This window comes from Pseudopipra pipra, chromosome 7 (assembly GCF_036250125.1).
Source record: "Pseudopipra pipra isolate bDixPip1 chromosome 7, bDixPip1.hap1, whole genome shotgun sequence".
Lineage (NCBI taxonomy): Eukaryota > Metazoa > Chordata > Aves > Passeriformes > Pipridae > Pseudopipra > Pseudopipra pipra.
The window spans coordinates 14890905-14915800 of NC_087555.1; the positions used below are offsets into that span (position 1 = coordinate 14890905).

General features: G+C 39.6%; 1 protein-coding gene across 1 annotated transcript in view; it reads right to left on the reverse strand.

The window, feature by feature from the left end:
* PPP1R1C (protein phosphatase 1 regulatory inhibitor subunit 1C) overlaps positions 1 to 24896 on the reverse strand; it is a 53209-nt gene that overhangs the window by 17165 nt on the left and 11148 nt on the right. Inside the window, 2 exon segments of the mRNA XM_064660693.1 lie at positions 9802 to 9862; positions 11696 to 11733. Of these exon segments, the coding sequence (XP_064516763.1) occupies positions 9802 to 9862; positions 11696 to 11733 (99 nt within the window).

Sequence of the window (24896 nt, forward strand, 5' to 3'; positions counted from 1 at the left end):
AGTCACCACAAACATTGCAATAGATACAACTGATCTCACTTTGTAGTTGCTATGGGCAGCAAAACATTATGGCAAAATCTTTTGTGGCTCTTTATTGTGTGAGTGACTTGAGCTTGTAAGAAACCTACCTCTTCTGGTTTGCCTAAGGCATCAAAATACCCCAGAGCCAGCATCCAGTACAACCAGAATGTAATTACACCACAGAAACACTATCTGGCACTCAGAACTGTCAGAGCCTGAAAACAATTATTGCTCTCAATTTTTCTGGAAAGCACAGCCAGAATATCAGTTTACTCAATTTCATTGTGGAAAATATAGACAAAGTATAAAAACAGTAGACTCTTCTCTAAAGGTTTAGACACATTCAGATCACAGTTACAGATTCTTGAAAAATGAGTTTTAACACTTCTTACTTTCCATCTCGCTAAAAGTTAGTTGGAAGGAAAGTCAGACTCTAACCACTCACGGGATTTGGGGAACACCGCTGGTATATTTTGCGTCGAAATTACTCAGATTTAATGTAATTCCACTTATAACCGTTCTTGCCATCCAAGAGTGGAGCTGCACCGCGGAGTCACCAGGGGGAGCCTGCATGCCAAAAATACCACTGACTTATTTTTAACAGCACCGTTTCCTTGTGGATTGCAAGGAGATCGAAAGCTGAATTTACACAATATCTCCTCATTGCTGAAAGAAAAAGAAGAGCCTGGTGCCTCCCTTTGCCTTTGGAGGGGATGGCTGGCCCTTGGGTCCTCATGCTGGGATGGATACATGCAGCCACAGTCCCTCTGCAGCGTGTTCCTCTCCCGCCAGCTTTCCCTGCTCTCGCTTGAACTGGCCTCTTCTTCCTTGAGACTAACGTCTCGAACTGGACACAGTCCCAGCTAGGCTGGCTAGATGCCTTCGGGTTTCCTATACATTACCAGCTGCTCTCCAGGGACAGGAGCAACCCTGGTGTGTCCTGTGTCCCTGTCACCTGGAGAGATGCTGTGGCAGGGAATAGCCCTGCACCGTTTCCAGGGTTTACCAGGCATGTGTGTATATGTACATCTCGCTGTGTGCCAACATACACAGTAGTGGTGTACCCTGAGCTGGGAGAATCACAGCAAGCATTTTAGGTGTGTGTTTTCCTTCTGAGCGGTCACTAAATCCCTCAATTTCTTTAATTGTATTGCTAAAAATACTTTGTAGATTTCTCAAAGCCTGCTGATCATCTCTTCTGGCTATAAAAGACCCATGAAATAACACTGGTTCACAGGCTGGGGGAGCACTGAAAAAAACTGAAGGATCCTCTCTCTGTTTCAAGAAAAATTAGCAGCTACACCAGATCAGAGCTTTTAAACAACATTCTCCTGGCCTGTGCAGCTCACAGGAAAATTAATCCCTTTTCAGATCCATATGCTAGCTGCAGTATTTCCTGTGTTTTTCTGGTCACAGTCACACACATAATTCATGAGAGTGTTCAGTCCTAGTTGCGAGTTTGAAAGGATGTGGTTGAAATCTTCAGGCTGCTCATGTTCTTGTCTCCATGCCAGAGCTCTGGTGGATGGTTTTGGGAACTCTGTGTTCTTGCTAAACTGGGCAGTGTCGCATCCCAAGGGGTGAAGAAAGGGAGAAATTATGGAGGGGAGCAGAACCACATGGCTTTCTGTAGAAAATTTTTGTTTTTCAATAAATTCAGACTAATAGGCCTCCACTTCAAAAGGAAAAATAATCAAATACTTAAAAAAACCAGACAACATCCCCACCACAAGAAACCCAACACAGATGGTCCGTAAGAATCAGGAGCATGGTTTCTTATGGTTTCTCTCAGCCTAACCCCAGAAATAAGAACCATGTTTTTCAGAGACAGAGATATCACAAAGCTAAGCTACTACTTGGACATTGACTTGGGTCAGAGTGATACCTGATGGTAGGAAGCAAAATAGCTGACAGTGACCTACTGTACCTGGAAGAGCAGCTTGTGGCCAGGAGCCACTCTCGTGGAAATCATTGCATTTTCCAAACCTCACAGCCCTTATCCCAGGAGGAGTGAGTGCAAGTGGTAGAAGCTCTGCTGACAGGCTGTGAGCCTGTGCCTACTTACACATGCTCACAAGGACCAGCACAGCTGATGGAATCTTAGATGGAAGGTCGTGGGATGATTTTGCTGTGTCAGGCTAATGCCACTGCTCAGTGCACGGTGGGGCCATTCATGTTACACAAATTCACTATTAACCTTGAGCTTTTCTGTACCTTGTCATTCTGTCTTTCGACAGCGTTGCCTTTAGGGGGTGGGGGATTTTTACAAGTGAAATCTGACTACATGGAGAGGAGACATTAATAGATAAAGAGGAACTGTAGAAATATGCTGTTAGATACAAGTGTAAGGAAGGACTTTCTTTTAAGGGTAAATTAAATAAGACAGCAGCCCACATACTATGGAGGCTTTTTAGAAATACACTACTTGGAGAGGTACCTCTGTATTTATACACTGCATCTATCTCTATCTCCAGAAGACCCCAATATAAATTGAGCAAGCTCCCCCACTGTTTCCCCATCCGCAGACCCCCTGGCAATGCCGTAGGAGGAGTGTGCTCTCCCCAGAGGGTCTGATTTGTGGCACAGAGCGAAGGAGGAGTGAGGACCTGACAAATGCACTTGCCCCCACCGAATGTGTGATCCTGTACCTCCTGTCCAGGAGCCCAGGGGATGTCAAACACTGAACAGGAGCAGCAGCATGTAATCTAGGTCTTCACTTTGCCATCATGCTTGGGATCAAATTCCAGATTTATAATGAAACAAAGGGGCAATTATTATTTATTACAATAGGACTCACTGGAGTCAGTGGCTGCCATGTGGCTTGGTTGTTAATGTCCAGTGTAGAACATACAGTTAAAGCCAGGAAATAAAATTTAATGCCTTCTCAAATGACTGGCTTCATAAGGACCTTACATCTTCTCCTACAAAAATATTCTCTTTTCTTCAAAAGCTGTTTCAATTGGGAACACAAGACTGCCAAAATCTTTTTAATTTCACTATAAATACATCTTATGATATAAAGTAACCAGAACAACACATGCTGCCCTTCCTGGGCTTTCTACTTTACATTTTAAAATATGTACTATGTCTCCCACATTCTCTTTCTATAACATTTTATGTTGTTATCTCTTAAAAGGTTGCCTTTTTAATGTTGTCTGTTATGTTACTTCTTAGAAACAGTATGATGTTTACACTGCTCTACATTTAATACAACAATGTTTAATAACACTATTTTCAAGTCATAAATGCTGTTTCACAGATATTTCTAAGATTAACTTGTATCGTAAAAATAAACCTGTACCCTTCAGAGGGGGCCAGTTCAGCATTCTTTGCACAAAGATTAGAAGGAACTATCAGATATGTGGACTTCACGGTGAGCCAAACGAAGTCAGTGGAAATACTCCCCCAGACTTCGGTCTGTGTTGGACCACACGTGGTAATTCAGGGACTGACATTAGTGCTTGGCACAGCCTTTTCTTTTTCACTCTAGGTAATAGTGGCAGATGACAAGTTATAATACAAACATCCCAGCTTTGCTGTAGAACAGATGTCAAGCTTAGTCTCTACTGAACACCTCGGTCTCTCTATAGGTACTGCAGTATTTATTGGAGCCAAGGCCAGAGCCGTTTTGAAGCAGGAGCCGCCAGCTGTGTGAAGAGAAATGTATTCAAAGTTGCCAACAGTAAGAAATTAAATACAGACTACGGCAGTGTCTGCCAATGTTTTGGGCAGTAGCATAATGGTGGCAGCCAACTGAACTTGAGATGGCAGCAATCTAATGCATCCCCATCACCAACTCAGTGATTCACTAATTAATTTAGGGCTTTTTTTTTTATTGCATCTACAGTCATCATCCTACTGTACAATCTGAGGAAGTAGAGAGGAGGGTAGAGTGGATAGGAAAGAGACCAGGCACTGGAAGGTAGCATCTTTGAAAAGATAGCCAGGGAATTTGTTCAAGGTCATCCTGCTTCAAGTGGTGTGGTCGCAGTGAGATTCATCTGACTAGGATGGGGGTAAGAACAGTATATAAATGAAGAGAACAACTAGTTTTGAAACCAAAGCTGCACCTTTCTTTTTTTGACTTGATTAGGGAAAAAGGAAAAGACACAATGATACAGGACTGCAGCATAAATCTTCTATTCCCACTGCTACAGAAGGTCCAGGCAGTCATAGATCTTCCACCCAGGAAACTAAATGCATTGATGGCACTTTGTCACACTACAACACATGAACAAACAAGAGTAGCATACACAAATAGTGTGTCAGAGCTTAGCCTTCTGTCACCCAAGAAATAACATATTGAGATAGATCTTCCACCTAAAAGAAATGTGTTGAAGAATGGGTGCCACCAGGCTAAAATACAGATGCTCCAGGAACACGGTAGCTCTGCTAAGGGGTTGGAGGAAGACTTTGTCCCAGCCATGTGGATTGCTTCAGCTACCAGACAGTGCCTGCTTTTGTGGAGTAGCCCCAGCCACCCGCCCAGTTATCACAGACCTTTAGCCTACTGGAAAAGGAAGGAGGTTTAAACTACATATTCAGGATTGAAAGGAGAGTTGAAAACCATCTCCTTCTGTTCTGGCCTCATGGCTCATGTGTAGAACAGTGGTCTTTGAAAAAGGATTGTCATTGGAGAGATTGGGAAAATATAATACTCTGAGACAAAGTGACTGACCCACACAAGAAAAGTTTGACTGAGCACCAGCTTGGCCTTGATGTTCAGAAAACTGTGTAAGATGTCTTATATTGTGGCTAACATTAATTTCCTAAAAATAAAGCCTATGTATGAAGCAGAAACAAAAAAAAAGACATAGTATTTTTCTTCCTAGTATAATATCATGCTTCATGTTCTTACACTGATGTCTTTAGTTAACACCAGAAGCTCTTCTGGTGTTTGCCATGTAAGAAGGCAGCCCATAAAATGACACAAGTTTCTGTAGTCACTGCTAAAGACTTAAACACTTCATTCCTCTGCCACTTGAAGTAAATCTAGCCTGAGATTTTTGTTCCACAATGATTCTCATGGGCTCCAAACTCAGTGCTTACTATACTAACAATAATCCTTCATGTCTCCAGACTCTACCCATGTTCGTTGTTAATCTTCAGTCACAAAGTAATAAGATGCATCACACAACATCAAGCTGGCCTAAGGGGTTACAAATTTGGATGAGGGCCACATACTGTACTAATTGCTTCTAATAAATGACATATTTCAGGAGGGACATCATGATTTTAATCATTTATTCTGCATGTTGTTTCCTTTGGAGAGAAGAACAAGCAGGCACTAAACAAGCTGAGCATCTGAAATTCATGGCAGAAGCTAGAAAGAACTCATTTAGTATCAACCATCATTGTAAATACTAGAATTATGCATGTATCAAATCCCTGGGTCTGAACACTTTGGGAACAGCCAGTGAGTTCTGGCTGCTTTAATGACTCAAACCAAAATGATGTCTTTGAATGTTCCTTAGATTTATAACAAATCAGATTTAATCCCATTTCAAATCTTGTAACTGGGGCCTAACTCAAGAAAAAGTCTTTGTTTCTATGCAAAGAAAAATACATTAAGAGGGGAATTTAAAAAATGTATTTCCCAAAAGGCTGAGAGGGAAAACAGTCAAACATACATTTCACTTCTGTGGGGAAAGACTTTAATTATGATTTGATAGCTGTTCATCACAAAGGTGGCCCAGTGAACACAGACAGTGAAAAGAACTTTCTTTAAGGCCTCTTGAAATTAGTAGGACCTCGATCTGATCTAAACAGCCTCTTGCAGGGTGAACTAAGATGAGTGAAGGTTTCCTATTTCCCTGACCTCTAGCACATCCACACTAGTAGACTTGTTGTTAATGAAATCCTCAAACCTCTTGGGAATGTGCGCTTCCTTCACAGGGGGAGACCTTGATAGTACTTAAATAGCCACAAGTATTAATAGCAATAGCTGGTAGATAATGTGGAGACTTGGGAACTCTAGGGAGGTTTGGGAACAGCTCAAGCTGTCTTCCATTTTTCTTTGTAAACCTTTCTTCCTGTCACCGCTGTCTTCATTTCCTTCCAAGGATGAGCTGAGATACCAAACAAAACATGACTACCTAGGTAAAAGGAAACCTGCCTAGGCACAATGTATGTCTTGGGGTGGAAAGCTGCAGTTGCAGCTCTGAGACTCAAATGTGCTCTTAACTTTCAAGGTAATGAGACATCAAGGAAGCACCATTACCTAGGATAAGTGTAATCTGTTTCTGCCTTGGCAGTCTAAGCTGCCTTCATTTGGTTCCTCTCTACCTGTGAGGTTTATCATCCCACCATAGACTTCTCTGGCAATTGTGAGGGGGAAAGAGTGAGGTTCCAGCAAGACTTCCAGGGGCTACTCTAACCCACTAAGCAGAATAGTGAAGATATCTCTAAAGATGCTGTTTGTGCATGGACGAATGGATGGATATTTGTGCTAAAACAGTTGTGCATCTACTTTGGTACAGAAGAAAAGGACCAAAGGGTTCTTGATTTTGTCATACAGAACAAGAAGCAGATTAGTAAAGAGGAAAAAAAAGGCCTTACACAATGAGAATTGACTGGGAAAGATTGCCCCAGGTAAAACTGGTGACTATTCAAATTGAGAAACATTTCTCTGATTGCTTTTATGGCATTTTTCATAGGGAGGTTCAAGCCAACCTCTGCACATGAAGACTGAGAGCTTAAAGCATGAGAAAACTGGAAGTTCAGGCATGAAAGCCTGAGTAACAGAAGTAAAAAGTGACATAAACAAGGGAGATAGAATTGATGAATCCTCAGTTCAGAGTGCTGCTATACCTAGAAAAAACTGTCATGGTGTAAATCACAACATACAGAAAATACGATGGATTAGTTTGGTGCAGTCTTCAGATACTGACCTGTGCCAACATTATGTGCTACATAAGAACATGGAATTAACAAACACTAGTGTGGCAGGTTAGAAGAAGGAATATCTATGAAAGCAAAATGGAAAACCTCTTTGACATCCATTAGGTTTGGTAATATAATACTAAGAAGCACACCATACTGAGCTGTTATCTGGTTGGCTGGCTCAGTCCCTGTCCAGATTACCACTTAAATCAATAGCTCTCACATTGATTTTTCCAGCACACTGTATTCCAGTAAAAGGAACAATGCTCTGAGATGAGTCAGCTATTTATTCTTTCTGTAGGAACTCTGGTTCATTTTCATTTAGGAAAATAAAAGCAGGAGCCAAAGCACACACAGATATCTAGTAATAAGAACCTGCCTGTTGCACCATAACATGACACAGGCTCTGCAGACATGCAGGTTTGCTACAACTTGCTGCAGCAGCCACAGCCCAGCCTTGAGCTAGAGCAAGCTGCTGTAACAATGGGACTGAAATATTTGGCGATTATCCTAAACAGACCATAACATTGAATTTTAGTTTAGTAACTGCTATGGCAGAGGAGAAAAATATGCCCATATTTATATATATATCATATACATATCTATACATATCTACATATCGTAGAATCACAGCATCATAGAATGGTTTGGGTTGTAATGGACACTAAAGATCATCTCATTCCAACCCCCCTGCCATGGACAGGGATGCCACCCACTAGATCAGGTTGCTTAAAGCCCCAGCTAACCTGGCCTTTGATAATTCCAGGGATAGGGCATTCACAACTTCTCTGGGCAATATGAACCCCTTCTCTGGGCAATTTAACTAAGAAGCTGATCTCCACATTTTTACCATGACAGGTAGAACCTCAGCAGTACTGTATTTCTATTTATTGCATATATTTTCATGTATTTGCATGTTCCATGCAACATGTACTATAGTTCTGGTATTGTAACTAGTCATCACTATTGTCTGATGTTGTTTCTGCTCTTTTCAACCATATTTACAATTTCCCATTTTATATAGGTTACTACAACCACAACATGCAGGTTCATTTACTTTCTCTCTTCAGCTTAGCTGTCAGTTCAGAAACCAGCAACCTTTCTCTCACCCAGTTTTGTAACCGTTTAAAGAAACTTACAAAAACTGCAGCAAAAATATTTTCAGTTCAAAGAAGAAATTACAGTCTCAAGAGCTACCTGGGTATTTGGAGTCAGGCTGAAGCGCAACTCTGCCCACAGTTTCTCTTGACCCCTCTCTGCTGCAGACATAGAGAAGATCCTGCCATGGCCCCTCATCTCTCCCACAGCTCTCCACACACAGCTGCTGTCTCGGCTTCCAGGCTTGGCAACTGCCTGCGAGCTTGGCCTGTTTCTGGGAACTTGAGTTAACAGTAGCTAAAAACTACTAAAATGCTGGAGAAGTTAATAAACGAAAATATTTGTCCCTCTTGTCCACTACCTTTATTATCTCCAGCTTTGACTGCAAGGTACCGGATTACAGTCTATCCCACTTTCCATTAATAACAGCCTCAGAGGCATTCTGTGCTCTGCTTTGTGCAGTTTACAAGATATTTCAGGTTAGCTGTGATCTATTTTGAATCACATACTCTCCTACTTTTGTACTGTTCCATGAGAATTAAGTTGATGTAGAAGTAAACTATGCCAGGCACCTCCCCGGGGTCTCAGCAGTGTTACAGGTAACTCTGCGTAGGCAGCAGTCCCTGAGTGAAGATACGAGGATCTATTTTACACAGCTCTTCATTTGCACAGTATTTAGTTTAGGCTTGCACAGGAAAATAATACAGCAGTGAGATCAATAAGTGTTATTTCTATCCATGCAGAGCATTTTCCTTTCACAAAAATTATTGTAATTGACTCTAATAATATTATTTCTAATATTCAGTACACAAACTTTAGCCCATTTTGGCAAACTGATGGTAAGTCTTTTGTGACAGCTGAGTGATGTTTTAACTGTGTCCAAGAAAAGTACTAGAGTACTGAAGCTACAGAACGAGATACATAGAACTGTATGATAGGCTGATATGGTAAATTACCTAATGACAGTGGCAGTATTTCACACAACAAATCAGATATCCCACCTTCTGTGCCAGGTAAAAAATTGTGTTAAGTAGACAAAGGCAAATTTATGTATTCATTATCTACCAAGAGACACTTGGCAGAATAACCTTTGGTCTGCAGTCTGAAAATAATCATTCTCTGACAACTGTCAGTCGGAAGTGCTAGTGAATCACTATAGATCTTGCTTTGCTGGAAGCACCATCAAGTCAAACTCCGTTCAGTTACTTGAGAAGCAAGGCCTAAATGTAGTTGCTCTGATCCCAGCTGATATTCCTGCTGCTTTTATATTTCTAAAAGCATGTTAGCCCTTGAAACATTTACCAAGATTTCTCATTTTATCTTATCTTCCCAAGAAAGGCTTCACACTTCCTATGATCAGATACTTAGCCCACAGTTTTGGCTATTTGCCTTTTCACAGGTGCCTGGAAAGGGAGGCAGAAATTGGGAGAGCGGTTTAAAGAAGAAAAGAGAACTCTATGGGGCCAGCACTAATAGAATTCACATATTCAAGAAGCTCTCTTCATATTTTGGCATTGAATTATCTGTTAGAACAAACTAATAAAAGTATCAAAACTTTTTTTTTTTTAAACCAATAAATTCACCACTGCAGCAAGATTCTGTGCTGAGGATAAATAGATGGTCAGCATCAGGTCAATGCCAGACAGTGACTCCAAAGTGCAAAGGCAGCAGTGGCTGAGCACGAACCCCCTGCAGCTGTGCTGCTCCTGGGCAGAGCCATCGCTCACACCCCGGTGTTTCCTCTGCCAGAGAAGACACCGAGCCACAATGCAAGGGGCCGGGGCAGGACCTGCACAGTACCTTTGAGGGCAGGAGGGGTGAAGACGCTCTGCTTCCTCTGCTTGGGAGAGGCACTCTGGGACTGGGGAGGGACAAAAAACAGAGAAAGGCAGTAAGAGATTCTGTTCATGGCAGCTCTGGGTCTTGCCCCACAGCTGCTTTCAGAGGGGCACATACCCATCTGAGGAGTTTCTAAGAAAAATATATTGTGTACAGCTGATGCCAGTTCCTGGACTTTCATGTACACAGAGAAAACTAAGATTAGATAGAAAAATATGTATTTAATGGACAATCTTTATGACTCCCAGGCAAGACAGACCCAATACTACTGAAAATTACCCTTCACCCTAAAAAAATATTGTTAAACATAAAATTTGGATAGTCTGTGCTTTTAACAGTCTGTGTAACTGATTCTCATAAGGCAAATAAATGTTTACATACATTAAAATAGTTGCATGATTCACATTAATGAATATTCCAATTAAATACAGCATAATCAGTGATTATATGTATAGGTAAGGTAGAACTGAAATTATTAATCTATACATTTTAACATAAATAAGTGGAAAATCTCTCTTGTTCACTTTTTCAATGTGTTCTATTGCACTTAAGAAAATCATTTCAGCAGCCAATCATTTGGTCTTTAATTGAGACTGATTTGAGTGTTATATTTAGATACAGTTAAACTTTTTATTGCATCTATGCACAAAAGATAAAGTATTCCAAAGTAATGGTAGCAAAATTACACATAGAGTAACAGTATAATTATACCAATGTTTAGTTAGCAAAAACTGGTGGGAATACATTCAGTGCTAAAGCAGAGCAGCTTTTGCAAAATGAAAGCAGCTAAATTGGTGTTCATATTATACCAATATGAAATATGTTGATATACAAAGGGTAATAAAGCTACATAAGGTCACACTGATAGCTAGCTTCGGAAGACATAAGCACCATAACACGCCTAACAGAAAGCTTAAGGAAAAGCTGTGTGTAGGCAAGCTTTTTTTTTCTCATCTAATCAATTTCTATTTCTATTTGTATTTATTTATATTTATTTATATTTATATTTGATCATAACAGTGTTGGCTTTTCCCAAATATTTTCTAAAAATGCCTATTATATAGACTGTGAATTTTAATCAGATCTATTTCTTCATGGAACATTTGAGACAGTTCTTAACAGAACCACTTTCATAAAAGTATGGCCAATCCTATTACCTTACCTTATCAGAATGGATGGAATGATAACATTTATAAATAAAATATTATCATCTTTGGAAAGGGAAAGTTATTTATACATGCTATGGGATGGGATAGGCTGTTGATCCTCACCCCAGGAAATCTTTACAAGTCTGTATTTGAGTCCAAATTTGAACCAATCAATACCTCCTGCTGCTATTTAAAATGTTGCCTGCTGCTCTGGGCAATGGGTGAAGGAGAAGGAGATCAGAGAATTGCAGGAACTATGCAAGGGGAGATTAGAAAACAAGATCGGAGGAGCCCACTTTTAACTCGTGCAAACAACATTGCTGCACTGCCTGCTGTAGGCTTGGCAAATGATGGAGAGAGTAGGGAGGAGTTTGTAATGCTTTTGTAGACCAGCAGTAACCTGCAGATCCAAAGCAATGCTTGGATGAGTTTAGCTGGCAGGGGCACCTTGGGCCAGGGTTGTTATGCTTTCCAGGGCATGGCAGCAAGGCAGAGGGGAGGCTTGCCTCTCCCAGTTCCAAGCCACAGGGAGAAGGAGAGCCAGCAGAACTGACACACAACAAAAACAAGGCTGTGTTACTGAGGATGGCATGGCAATGTAAACAAAAATATTAACCAGGATGAATCAGGATGAGTTTCAAAGGGGTTTTAACAATAGACCTATTTTAACAATAAATATGTTTAAAAAAAAAATAAAATCCACTTACCTCTGCCTGTGAGATGCTTGTTCTCTTCTCATCTTTTTCTACAGAAAAAGATATGGAAAAAGAAAAGTTAGTACACAAGTGTTTCTTGGTGCTAACACTTGCAACCCTACAGCACTGCTGTAAATAAGAAATTACCCTTCTGATTTACAGCTTTTCTTTCTCTTTTGTATGTCTCAGAAAACCAGAGGCTCTAATTAGCATTTAGACATAAGAACTTCATCTGAAGCACTTAACTCCTATTTTTTGTCTGTGAATAACAGCAAGCAATGGAGTGCCTTCAGCAGCAGGTCCTTTGTCCAGGCTGGCAGCAGGGCTCTGTGCTTGCAAGTGGGGCTGTCCCGATACAGGATTGCTTTGCCCAGGGACTGCACTTTCTTCTACAGTCACAAAAGGCTTGGTTGCCAAATGGCATGCAGCAAACTCACAAAGGGCTCTATGCACTCAAATCATAATAACCTCACTCAGGTTATTAATACAACAATACTGGCACTGAAGAGCGCCTTGAAGTAATAGGCAAAAATTAACAAAACAAAGCTTAACAAAGAGTAATGTTTCACCTTAGAAATTTCATGATGCTACTGGACTGAAATTTTTCCTGGAACTTCTTACTTTTATTGCCTTAATTTTCTTTGGACTATATGCATGGCAGAATTGGCAAAACTAGAGATTTCTAATAAAATAAGCACCTCTGAGAATCTGTATGAACAACTAAGCAAAATTGTATGAAGCAGGGGAGGCTCAAGGTTCTTACTAAGCACGGTATATAACCAGTCTTTGCATGAGCTAAATTCTTTTGCTACTGCTGTCCCGATACAGTTGATGGCCTGACAGTGTCTGTCTTCTGGCGATGATTTCACAAATACTTGATGAATTACGCATAGGATCTTTGATGCACTGTAGTTTGGAGCTCTAAAATAAAATTCCATTAAAAACAGAGACATCAATCTCTCACTATACCAACGTCCCTTCTAAAATTTTCCACTTGAAGATATCAGTGTTTAATTTTCACTGAGGTGTGGCAAATCTGTAAATGTAGGGAAGAATAAGGTCTAGGCTGTATCACTTTATGTGACTTCTCTAGATATTGGCTGCTAGTGGTGTGCTGTGTATGAGGGTACAAGCTAGTGCAGGCAGCTGGATCACATTTTCTGTTGGATTCTTTACCATTGTATCTGTGTATCTTGCAAACATTAATTGACTTACTGGATTTTTCAATGTATGTGTTTCCCATTACCTCTATCTGAAAGGCATTCAAATCACTCATGCTCAAGGTTAAAAAGTGTAGTTGAAAACAGTGCTGATTACTAAAGCATGATCCCACAGATACAGAATTAGACAGGACAATCAGGAGGCCAGTTTCCTGCCATTGACATTTGTGTGAACTTTGGTAAGGTCACTAAACTCCTCCTTGACTTCCTTACCTGTAAATAAGTATAGCAGTGCCTATTTCAGTATAGCAGTGTCTATTCAACTCCATAAAACACTTTGAGGTATGAAGTTAGGCTGGCCAAATGGGTGATTATTTATGTGCTTGTAATCTTTCTTATTGGTTGTACAGCAAACAGACACAGACTCCAATGAGTCAACACTGGACTTTTTTTTTTTTTTTTTAGCTCAGGATCCTGGATTTACTTTGGAGGCTGAAATTTGAATAAATCCGGAACTTTCAGCAGAGAACAATGAAAAGTAAGTTACATCCTATTCCTTCCCAAAACTCTAAATTTGTCCAGATTAAAAATATATTTTGTAAACCCAAGCTGAGGCTTGCATAAGGAACAAAAACTGTAATCAGCAGCTTTGTCAGGTTTCAGGTTTTGATCCTGAGAATGTGCACAATTGTAACCCTCTGGGCTTGCACATTTAATGTTCTAAGTGATGTGACATTAAAACTACCAGAACTGGAAAATTTCCAGCCTTTCCTTTCACCCAGCAGCCCTTATATGACAGGCAACTTTGGAAAAAAGAACTGGTTAGAGAGATCATGCAGATCCATGGGGTAAATAGTGCCAGTGAAAAGCACCAGACAACACGGACCTTTAAGAGTGACTTACAAAATCACATGAAAACCCCCCATTTTTCAAATCAGTAAAGAGAGATCAGAAATGAGCCTAAAGGAATGAAAGATACAAAGTTGAGGCAGCAACCATGAAGTGTTTCAGGTAAGATGAAGAGAAATGTAGAGCTGGCTGGAGATGCAGTTTGGTCAGTGGTACATTTTGACATGTATTTATTTTTGAGGACAGAAAGAGCACGACATACTTATTTTTGACAGGCATTATAATGGTCAAGACCCAAAGGAGAGTATAGATTTTTAAGGAGAGGTGACAAGGAATGGGAACAAGGGAAGTCTAGATCCCTGAATGACATAGACTGAGGCAGAGAGAAGAAAATAGACAAAACCTCTTTGTGTAGAGGAGGAGGAAAAGATGGAAGGCAAGGGGGACATGTAAGGAAGATATACTAGCTGTGTGTAACTGAGGTAGCAATGAGAGACAGGAAGAGTGGGGTTGTAGCAGCAGAAAAAGGTGGAATTTAGTCATGACAGAGAGCAGAGCTGGAGTGCAGTGCAGGCTGGAGCTCAGTCAGGAGTTCTCTGCCTGGGGAAAGATTTAGAGCCATCTTGATCTAACTGAAGGATTACATTAATAATTGTGTGAACATTCTTCCTTACACAAATAATGGTTTTCCAGTGTAACTTATAATGCTTTGAAGGCAGTCTAAATAAACTAATGAAAGCATGTCTCACTAAAAAAGTATCCTTGTGAGAGTCAATGGAGGTAGGAATTAATGTTCTCACTGGCATCAAGAGATAATGTAGACAACCCCTGTGACAACAGATTATATGAGAAAGGAATGTACAAGGTAAGAAAGAACATCATCAGTTACCTACTGCAAATCAGACATTTCCACCCACAGAAACCAAACCAGCCATGCATCTCCCACCCTCAAATTCATCAACAGTTATAAGCTGAATTTCTTTACTGAACTCTTAGAGCATAAATTACTCTTAAGAAGGGTCAGGAAACAATCAGAAAATAAATCACAAATAGCAGACTATGATACCACTTGATTCCAGGGACAGGATGAAATCCCTCATTTGTCAGCATCCTCTAGTTCCCACCAACTACTGTGCAGGCAGGATTCTGTTCACAAAAATCAGTTATACAGAATGAGAAATTCACTTATCATGTTTATAACTAGGCAGTTATATCACAGAGAATGTGAATTCAAATGATCAGCTATTTCTCTTTTATATTAAACAAAACCCTAGTTCTCAGTAGATAACTTCTCCCTACAGGTTTGCTCTCTTTTGGGCCCAAAAGGGAAGAAGCTGTTTTAATGATGGTCCATTTTTCTCCCTCACAGAATGTAACATTGTTCACAGCTGTGTTTTATTCCAAATCTCAACATATGTTTTCTTCCAGTTAAATTTATTCTCATCTGCTCTAATTACCTAACAGGGATCTAATTACTCAAGTAATTTCTAGACAATTTTTGAGTTTTTGTTTCAAAGAGGTGTAATAGAAATCATAGGAAGAGCTGAGAATTGATTTGTACATACCCAAGTACTGGAAAGTGGAGGTGTACAAAAACAAGATTGGAGCTTTGTTTAGAGGGGCTTTTACACCTGTGCTGAGATAAAAGCAGACAAGGACTTTCCCTTATGTTGGGTGAATAATGTCTGAGCCTAGTCTGATCCTTACCTCATGCAGACTGGAGTAACACCTGGCAAAATAAACAGGGTTTCAGGCTTTAGTCAGTGTCCTCAGGGAAAAAAAAAAAAGTCAATGAAAGGTTCAGTCTAAAGGACATTTCCTTCAGTCCAGATATGTACACAGACTTTCTGAAACAAAGCCTTGTTTTTTTAAGGAGAGACACTTCTGAAAGCCCATCTACCTGCACAGACCCCCTTTCAGCATTAGACCTGTAAGCTTTAGCCTTTACCCAAGGCAAAAATCTCACCCACTTGCAGGGAAACTTGCAAGATTTGGCCTAACTATATTGCTGAAATAGGTGGAAGAAACACCAGGGAATTTGTATCCCAAACTCTCCTGTTAGCAGAGCTCTTTTGAATCTTTATTAGCACATCCCTCTAGCCAAGCTGATATAATAAGCTGAGCTCCCCAAAGGTGTCATTATATGAAGTCAGAAAAGAACCAAGTGGAAGGAGGCTGGTTACAGATGGGATCACAGCTGCTGAGCAGTGCTGATCACTCTTCCCATGAATCCCCACTGTTGTGCAAAGGGAACGTCCATGCTGGGGAAAGCTTTGTGGTCATTTTAGAATAAGATCAAAATTCATCTGCCTTTCTTCTCCCACTGGATAATGTTAATGCACTTGGAGCAGCTATACAGGGCAAGAGGTGACCTGTCTTAAAAGACTTGGCCTCTGATATCACCCAGGGGCTCTGCAGTGGTCTCATCTCGCAAAGGCTTATCTCGTCCAACTAAGTACCCTGCTTGCTTTCCCCGTTTCTGTAGGGTATCAGTCAGGCACTGGAGAAATAGAACAGATCAGAGAGGCCAGCTTTTACACAAAAGCAACTCAGTAAGAGGCTGGTGTAATTGTTGGAGAAAGCTTCTTGTAGAGAGTTTGGAATTTTCCTTGGGAAAACACAGTTGAGCAGTTTCAGATCAAAATCATAGGAGGTTGATAGATTTGGATTTGGTTAATTTTTGTCATAGTATCTACATTTTCCTTATAACTAATAACCATAATAGTCTTTAATTATTCAGATAGTGGGAATAGCCCATGAGCTGCATGCCCATAACAGGTGTTAGTTAAAGAATGATTTAAACGAGAATGGTTTCAATCTGAAAGAAATGAGCCTGGTGAGAGACTTTCGGGGACACAATGTTTAGTCTGGAGTCACTTTATAATCCTGCCCTTGCCCCTGTATATACAGTGTCACTGGAGGCAGCAAAGTAGATGAACAGAAGCATGGATCCAGCCTTTCACGTGCAAACTAGTGCAGGGCACCCCAGGCTAGTGACAAATCAGATACTGCTGCTGCTATGAAATAGTTTAGCCAGTTTCATTTGATTGCATTAGTTTTGATGAAATATCTGAAACAGTAGTGCTGAAACACAGCACTACTGTGTCCATGAACAACATTTGCTGTCAGAAACTGTGAAAGAAATGAACCAATTACTGACTTCTGATCAATGTGCTCAATGATGACATAGAGTTGGAAAAAAAAATAAAATTTCCTGCCTGTGGGCCAACTTATCCATGTCCTATAAAGAAGAGGAGGGTGGCTCTCTCTTCCTGCTGTGGGGTTGGGGGATGCTTGTGTGCTTGGGTAGTTGGGGCAGAATTCTGCTCCCAGCCTTGCTCAGTGCTAACTGCGCAACAAGACAGACCACTTATTTTGAAAACTTACATTTAAATGGAATAGACTCATGAAATTTTAGGACTTAAGAAGAGAAATGTGTAATTTTCAGAACAATCTTTCATTGCCTTGCCATTTAGTGGCAGAAAAATCTAAAATTTTCTGAAAATTTTGTTTCAGTCATTTCATGTTTCAATTTCTCCATCAGTAAAATAAGAATATTTTCTTATCCAATAGCTTGCCTCACTGGTGTTTGACCACCACCACTTGTATAAGCCATTGGTATTTGTAAAACAAGCTGATTGAAATCTGATTTAGAAATTGACTGACATATTTTATTTTTTTTGCCATCACAACTTTTTCTTTCTTCTAGAGGACATAGCAAGATCAAAAATATTTAACGCTTTGCTTTTGCCAGAGTTCTAACTATACATTGCCACATCAGGTAGCATGTCATTGCTTTTTAATAAACCATTGAGGTAAGACAAGGAAAAAAATTCAAAGCAGACAAACATAAAAAATGCTCATGCAGCTAATTTTTTGATTTTTGCTTGCTGTTTTTTATTTGCCAGTATCTATCAATGAAAACTTGTCTACGGTTTTAAATGTCATTACATTTAATTACAAAAAAATATCCTGGTAAGTACTTCTGGAGTGAGTATATGTTTCTAAAACCATTCACATTGCAAAAGCACCTCATTAAATTCCCGTATCCCAGCTGCTCTGGAAGCAAAGCTGGAAGGTCTGCTCCCCTCCTCAGTCAAGTGCTGACAAGAGAGAGCGTACATTGTGGTTCGGCTGCATCTCACACACTAATCAGCAACTAAATTACTGCCTGGCTCTTTAGGGAACACTAATAACAAGATTTGTATAGGAAATATTAATAAAAACATACGGGGGAGAGGCATTTGCATGCCTATCCTACCAGGTGTCTGTTGTTAAGGTGTGTAGCGTGGGAAAGGTCCCACACTGCGCTGACAGCACCATCACCAAGGGACCTGTTGTCACTCTGTCTCACAGATCATAGTGCAGCTTTTTCCATCTAGCTCCTGACTGTAACCAGCCCTTCGTATTTCACTAAAATGCTACAGGCCAGATGAATCTGACACTTAGAATTTTCTTTCCACATAAATCAGTTATTTAGATAACTCTGTATTTCCTGTCTTCAGTATTCAAGTAGCCATTACTAGGATTGAGAAGAGTAGGTGCTGCAATCTCCTTTGTTAAACCAAAACCTTCCTAATGGTGCTCAGTCAGCCACCAAATGAAAAGAACAATCATCCTTTTACTCCCCATACAGAGAACAGCATCTGATCCAAACAGGATCTATATCTCTGATCATACAGACAATATCCAAGGACCCACTTGAAAGTGCACAGCCATAAGAATATGAAATAAAACCACCTTTCACAAATTACACAGATCAAAATTTCTTTAAAACATGCATTCTGGTACCATAATCTATTTTGGAAGAAACTGGAGACACTACAAACCTCAAATGTGAATCTAAATGTATTTGTTTATATCACATGAATCTCAGAAGGGAATTATAGTGCCTGGTTCAACCACCTTATTATTCCAGTTTCATCCCAGACTCATGAAAATCAGTCTTATTTTACTAGCATTAAACTAGAATATAAGAGTGATGAATCAGGTCTCAGGCCTTACAACACAGCAGTCATGAATTATTACAAGCAGCACAGAAATCATCCTTCTCTTAAGCATTTTGTTTCCAATTTTTCATTCTCCCTCCCTAAAATACATACTAAATATTAATATAAAACAAATTCTAGATAAGTTCTATAAATCAAATATAGCTTGTCAAAATACACTCTGGAAGAGAATTAAAATTTAATTATTTTCCCCCTTCTTACTAATAAGGATTGAGTTGTACTGCTTGTTGTCTTGGAGTTGCACTTCTACCTGACTTTGTGGTGTTCCAGCTGCTGCCAGCTCTGTAAGGCTTTTTCTGATATTGTCCTCGTTTTGACTGACAGGACAGAAAACAGGCTTTGTGGAAAAACCTGTAATGAAAAAAAATACTTCTGTGCAGAAGTTTCTCTTCCTGATAGCACAAGAGGCCCTGTTCTGCAATCTTGCTCCATAAGAGAGAAGGTCAGGTGAGCGAGGCATGGGGAACAGACCTTCCTGATGTGAAGTCTTAGATCTATGATATGGGGACCTGGCAGGTCTTCCCAGAGAAAGTAATCAACCCAAGGAGAAATATGCTTGAAATAAATATTCTGTTTGGATAACTAATGTATAGATTGACTTTAATTCACAATATAAACAATGTTAGCCTTGAAGATGCTTTCTTCTAGTTGCTTTTTAAGCAGCACAAAATCCTCTGAAGGAAATGGAGACAGCTTCCAAAGAACAACTGTCTAAATAAGAGGAACCAGGAGGATGTAAGTAAAAATATGGTTTTTTTTTTAAATTTTGATCTCTCAGATGAGACATTTTCTGGATCAAACAAAAATGTTTTACTAAATTACCAGGAATGACTCTGAGCTAAACTTTTCATGTAATTTGCAGTTGACCAGTGTGGATTACTGGCATCAAAACAGTGAGGAATGTCCGGTAGGACCACAGGGTGTCACCGTGGGCAGAAGCCCTAGATCAGAGTTAGTCTCCACCTTGTTTCGAAGCTCCCTGAAATTTATTCATTCCCAGTTAACAGCAAAATACTTCTTTCTGTTTCCAGCACAACAAAGTTAAGCTCAACCAGAAATCTAGGGTGTCTGCTATGCTCTGACCCTTGGCAAAGAGGAGTTCATCAGTGCCTGGCTTGGCTGGCTGATAAGGGGAGCAAAGTGCTGTTTCAGGCAAAATGAGTCCTATAGGAGTTGAAAAAAAGAGAAAAAAAGCGAACTACTTTCTCATTTAATAAATTAGTTCTAGACTTAGTGCAACTGGGAAAGAACTTAAGCCATACATAAACTGGCTTTTAGTCAAAACTCTTGCTCGTTATCTAAAGTAAGTAATGACAGTCATATCAATACCCATTACATCATTGAAAGTCCAGGTTAATTAATTCAATTAAGTAAAAATAAATGAGACAAACTAAACCAAACTCCTGTGATTAGTGATTTGAAATTTAAAATCTTTGGTCTATTGGGAAAGTTGCTGGTAAACTCAGGTCTCAAAATGAACAAAGTAAGATTTGAAAGATACATGATGATCTACATACAACTTTTATGCATAGCTATTTAGGATTATTAAAATGTCCCATTTAGATTGAAATACACATAAGAAAAAAATCCCTTATTCTTGCAGCAAACCAGGGTGACACTGATTTTCTGGCATGAGCCAGAAGGGAATCTGACAGCCATCATTTCTGGGTGCCCCAGGCAGTGCTGGAGGGTCAAACTGAACTAGAAGAAAACATAAGAATATTAGACTTTCACAGAGATATGGAACGAGACTAAGGACAAGGACTGCAAAGTAGATGTAAATCACTATGTGGTGTCTCAAAGTTTGTCCTGCTGTGCAGAACAAGAACTCACCTAATTGTTAGGTTACATTGACATAGGGTCTACTCTGACACAACAGCTGACGTCAATAAAGATTGCATCTTTGCTGTATGGACTAAGGGCAGTTTCTACACTCATAGTGTAATCTCACCAGGCCTGAAACCTGACAGTGAAAGACAAGATTCACATGAAGGAAATAGGAGAGCAGTGAAGATAAAGAAGGGTTTTGAGAGGTTAGAGGAAGGCCAGAGTTGTCAAGTGACTGCCAGCAAATACTCAGAGAAATAGGTTCAGAGCAGAAACATGAGTCTGAAATGAATGTGCTCAAGCAAAACATACTGCTAGACTGCTAAATGTTTGCTCATAATTGCTACCATTTTACCAAATGGTCCCAAAGCTCATACACAAAAAACTTCCCAAACAGCTTGGAATTACTTTGTTCATTGACTAAGTCGCAGCAATGTACTAGTTTGTGAAAAGGCTTAATATGTTCATTAAGTATTTTCAAATACAGAAGGAAGCCAGGTACCTTGAGAAGACAGCTACCCAAGGTTATGAATTCATCAGTAATATTGGATAGTATTAGTAATGTGCTTCTTTACAGCTGCTTGCTTGCTTGAGGTTCAGTCTGTGTTCAAATGACATAGTGAAGAGGCTCAAGATCTAAATACAACTGAGGCAAAGACCATGAAGTAAAATCCATGTTTACCAGGAATATAGTATTAGCCAATCCCTTGTTATACATTTAAACAATTTCCTAATAACTTCATGTGCAGGAATCAATTATGATGGAAAATTCTTTGTGTCAGTGTTACAGCTGCAATAGCTATCACTGTGAGCAGTTCCTTTCTCGGCTGCGATCTGTAGAAGTATTCTAAGCTCTAAAATAAAAAGCAGCAGCAGCCAAAACCAAAAAAGCCCACAAAAACCAACCCAAACCAGCCAAACGTTTCTTAGCAGGCTATAGCTCATAAAGTTGTTTAAAAAATATTGTATCTGAACGGTTATATTTTTACATTCTGGAAAGTGACATTTGCCAGGGGAGAAGAAAACATACAAAACAATAAAATTCTTCCTTAGCCAGTGATTACTAGTGCTGCCTTAGCAGTTTCCTTCCTTTTGGAATAATACCTCAAGGATTTCAGTAAGAATGTATTGTAAAGCTAGTCCTGGCCAACTGCTCATGGTCTGCTTGTGGTTAGAAAGCACATGCAGAAAGCTCCTCACATACATGTATCACCTTACACATGAATCAAGTAAGCTACTAATAATAGTTCTTGGGGTTTAGGACCCTTTTTACAAAAAGAAGATCCAAATACCAGTTTTGTAAATTCATTGTTTGGTTTTCCAAGCTTTCCAAAAGTCAGCAAAACGAGGTTTCATTATCCCATTCTCGCCTTCAGCACAACTAAGTGGGGTGGAACAGACCAGAGCAACCATTGTTAGCTCAGAATAAGTCAGCTGTAATTTCCGAAGGCCTTTTTCAGAATTTCTACTACCCTCACTACACACCAGAGACAGAGGGGACCCTGGGTTTTGTTTTCTACATCTCCATTTGTACTGTCACAATCAGAAACACCTTGCTGGGATTCCTGTGGAATAAGCTGTTCCATACCCTCCTGTGGGATATGCTGTACACATTAAAGCTGAAGTCATGCACCAGCACCAGCATTTTAAGAAGCTTGAAAGCACACATCTAAACAATTACAGCCCTGCTGACTACTTACTGTATTTCAAAAACAGACAGTAAAAACCTAATATTAGTCAGGATGAAAAATCTTCTGGGTCGCAATTCTTTAAAGAGAAAATTCTTTTTTCTCCCCTATACTCCCAATCACTTTTTGGTTCATCACTACAATTCCACTTCAAAGAAAAAAGGTTATGAAATAACCCTTAGTAATACAAACATGTTACTTTCAAACCAGCTGGTTTTTAGGTTAAATTGCTCCCTGATTCTGTAGCTGTCATGCAGATCCTAATATAAGAGCAAAAAGGTGGGGCAAGTGCTTCAGTTGATCCTAGAGATGCTACTGTTTGGTGGTGGTCAAAGAAAGAGCAGGACAGATTCATTCAAATCTTTGCTGTCTACTGCTGCCTGAGAACAGCTATGGCAGGGAACTTCAGAAAGACTTGAAGGAAATACCATCACCACACAGCATTGAGTGGTGGAGGCTCAGTGCAGAAATGTTTAGGCTATGGGATGTCTAGGTATCAGGATAAGCTGTATTGTAGCTATATGGTAAAGCTCACTGCTTTATTGAACTTCCTATTTGTCTTTCTCAAGCTCATTTTCTGCCTGGTGTGACTTTCTCTGCTTATCTCATCAGAACGAAGGACAAGGCCTCAGGTGAAAAACACAACCTTTACAATGCACCTTCATCTATTTAACGCTGCTAACTCCATTAGTGCAGTTTGGTTCCACAAAATGAATAATGCCAAGACATCAATTCTCTGGGGTACATCCGCATGCCAGGTATCCCAGGGAAAACATGAACAAAGAGTGAGCATGTCACTGTGCTCATTCTGCTGCTATGACAGATCCTCCAGTAAACCCACTGGAGAAAAATATTAGAAATTATTTTAGATACAGACACAGGAATAGCATTTTGAAGGGGAGAAGGAGAAAACAGAGCTCCTTTCAACAGACATGTAGCTTAATTCTACCCTAAAACTGCTTTGATTACTGAAAAAAGAGACTTGACTGGTCCAACTGATCTTGTTTCCACCAGCTGATGACACAGGCAGCTCAGACTCACAGGAGAGCAAAGCTAAGCTCTACACCTCCCTGCACTCTTGCTGAGTTCCTGCACCCTTCTGTATTTGGCAAAACCTTTCATGATGGATATGTTCAATTTGTTTAGAGTCTATGCTAGCTTTAGGTCCAAATTCATTAAATTCCCACTTTTGATGTATTTTGAAGTAAAGCTTTAACTTCAGTTAAGCCACATAAAGAGTTAAATTTTATCTCTAAAAGCTCAATAAATGGGCTACCTTGATTGATGCTTTAAGTGCAACCCCTTCCCAATATTCTGAACATAATGAGGTTACTGCTAAAAGCTGGATTCGTTCTCATCTGTCTGCATTATCTATTTATTTCACACACGTCACCATGGTAAATGAGTGCTGCATTAAGTACTAAATAGCAGAGGTCAGAAAAACCGTGTTGTATTTTTTCCCCCTTCAGCAAGGCTGAAACACTTATCAATGGATTTTAATTTATTACCTGATGTAAAATAAAAAAATATAACCCACCCTAGTATTAGCACATTATTGAAGTATGATTTAAACATAATCTCAAAACAAACTAATTTGACATTCTTATTCAAAATATTTTGTCTTACAATGTCTAAATGGACTTAATTTGAAATAGCCGTTGAAATTTTTTACCATTTAAAAAAAAAATTAAAATCCCCGAAATAGAACGTTTACCACAGGCTAAACTGGACATATTTTCTCCAATTTTTTTTTTAAATGCCATCAACCTCCTAAATTGTATGCTCATATAATATATAATATATGAAATATAGCTAAGTATTTTGACTCTGGGAAATAGTTATTACACCTAGGTATTTCATTTTTTAAATAGAAAACTCACCATCAATTCAGAATTCTCACCAAAATAAACTATATGAGGTGTATAAGCATTTGGCACAGTGCAAATCTGTGAAGAGCTCCTCTAGCAAAATATTAAGCCTTATGAATGCAATAAAGTCAGAATCTGTCCCACTGACTTCCTCAGCAGGCTAGGCAGCCATGCATGTTGCTGTTCCCTATACATGGCACAGCTCTGTCATGCTATATGCACGGAGGTGATAAGAAATGTAAACATTCCAAAAGCTTATCAGTCCTCACACTGAATGATCAAGCAGCTGGAGATCTGTAACATGAAGCCATGTATATTAAAAATTATCTGCAAATAATCTCCTGGGGTGGAAGACTTGGTACATTTGGTATAAGGAACAAGGAAAATAGATGAAGAGTACAAGGTTCAGCTCTAAAAATACCTCATTTGCTTTCAGATAGTTCCATGGACATTGACCCTTCCAACACAAAATCAACAGGAAGCAGGGAACAGGAGGAACAAATAAAGTACATGGTACTTAGAACAAAGTAAAGGGTACACATTAGGAGCTTAGCTGCACTGATAATTAAAATATATGTCAATTTTCGTCTCTTGGGTATTTAAGGCTGGAACAAGAAAAATGGATTAAATGCAATTCCACCCATACTAGCAGCAAGTAAACCTTTTAGGTTTTGGCTTCATGTCCTCTCAGCTGCACCACTTCTCTGATCTAGGCAGAAGTCTGAGTCCTGGTTGTCTATATCCAGCCTCTATTTCGATTCACCAGAGCTTACTCAGGCAGTGTTTGCACCCTGCACTGCCCTGTCTCACAG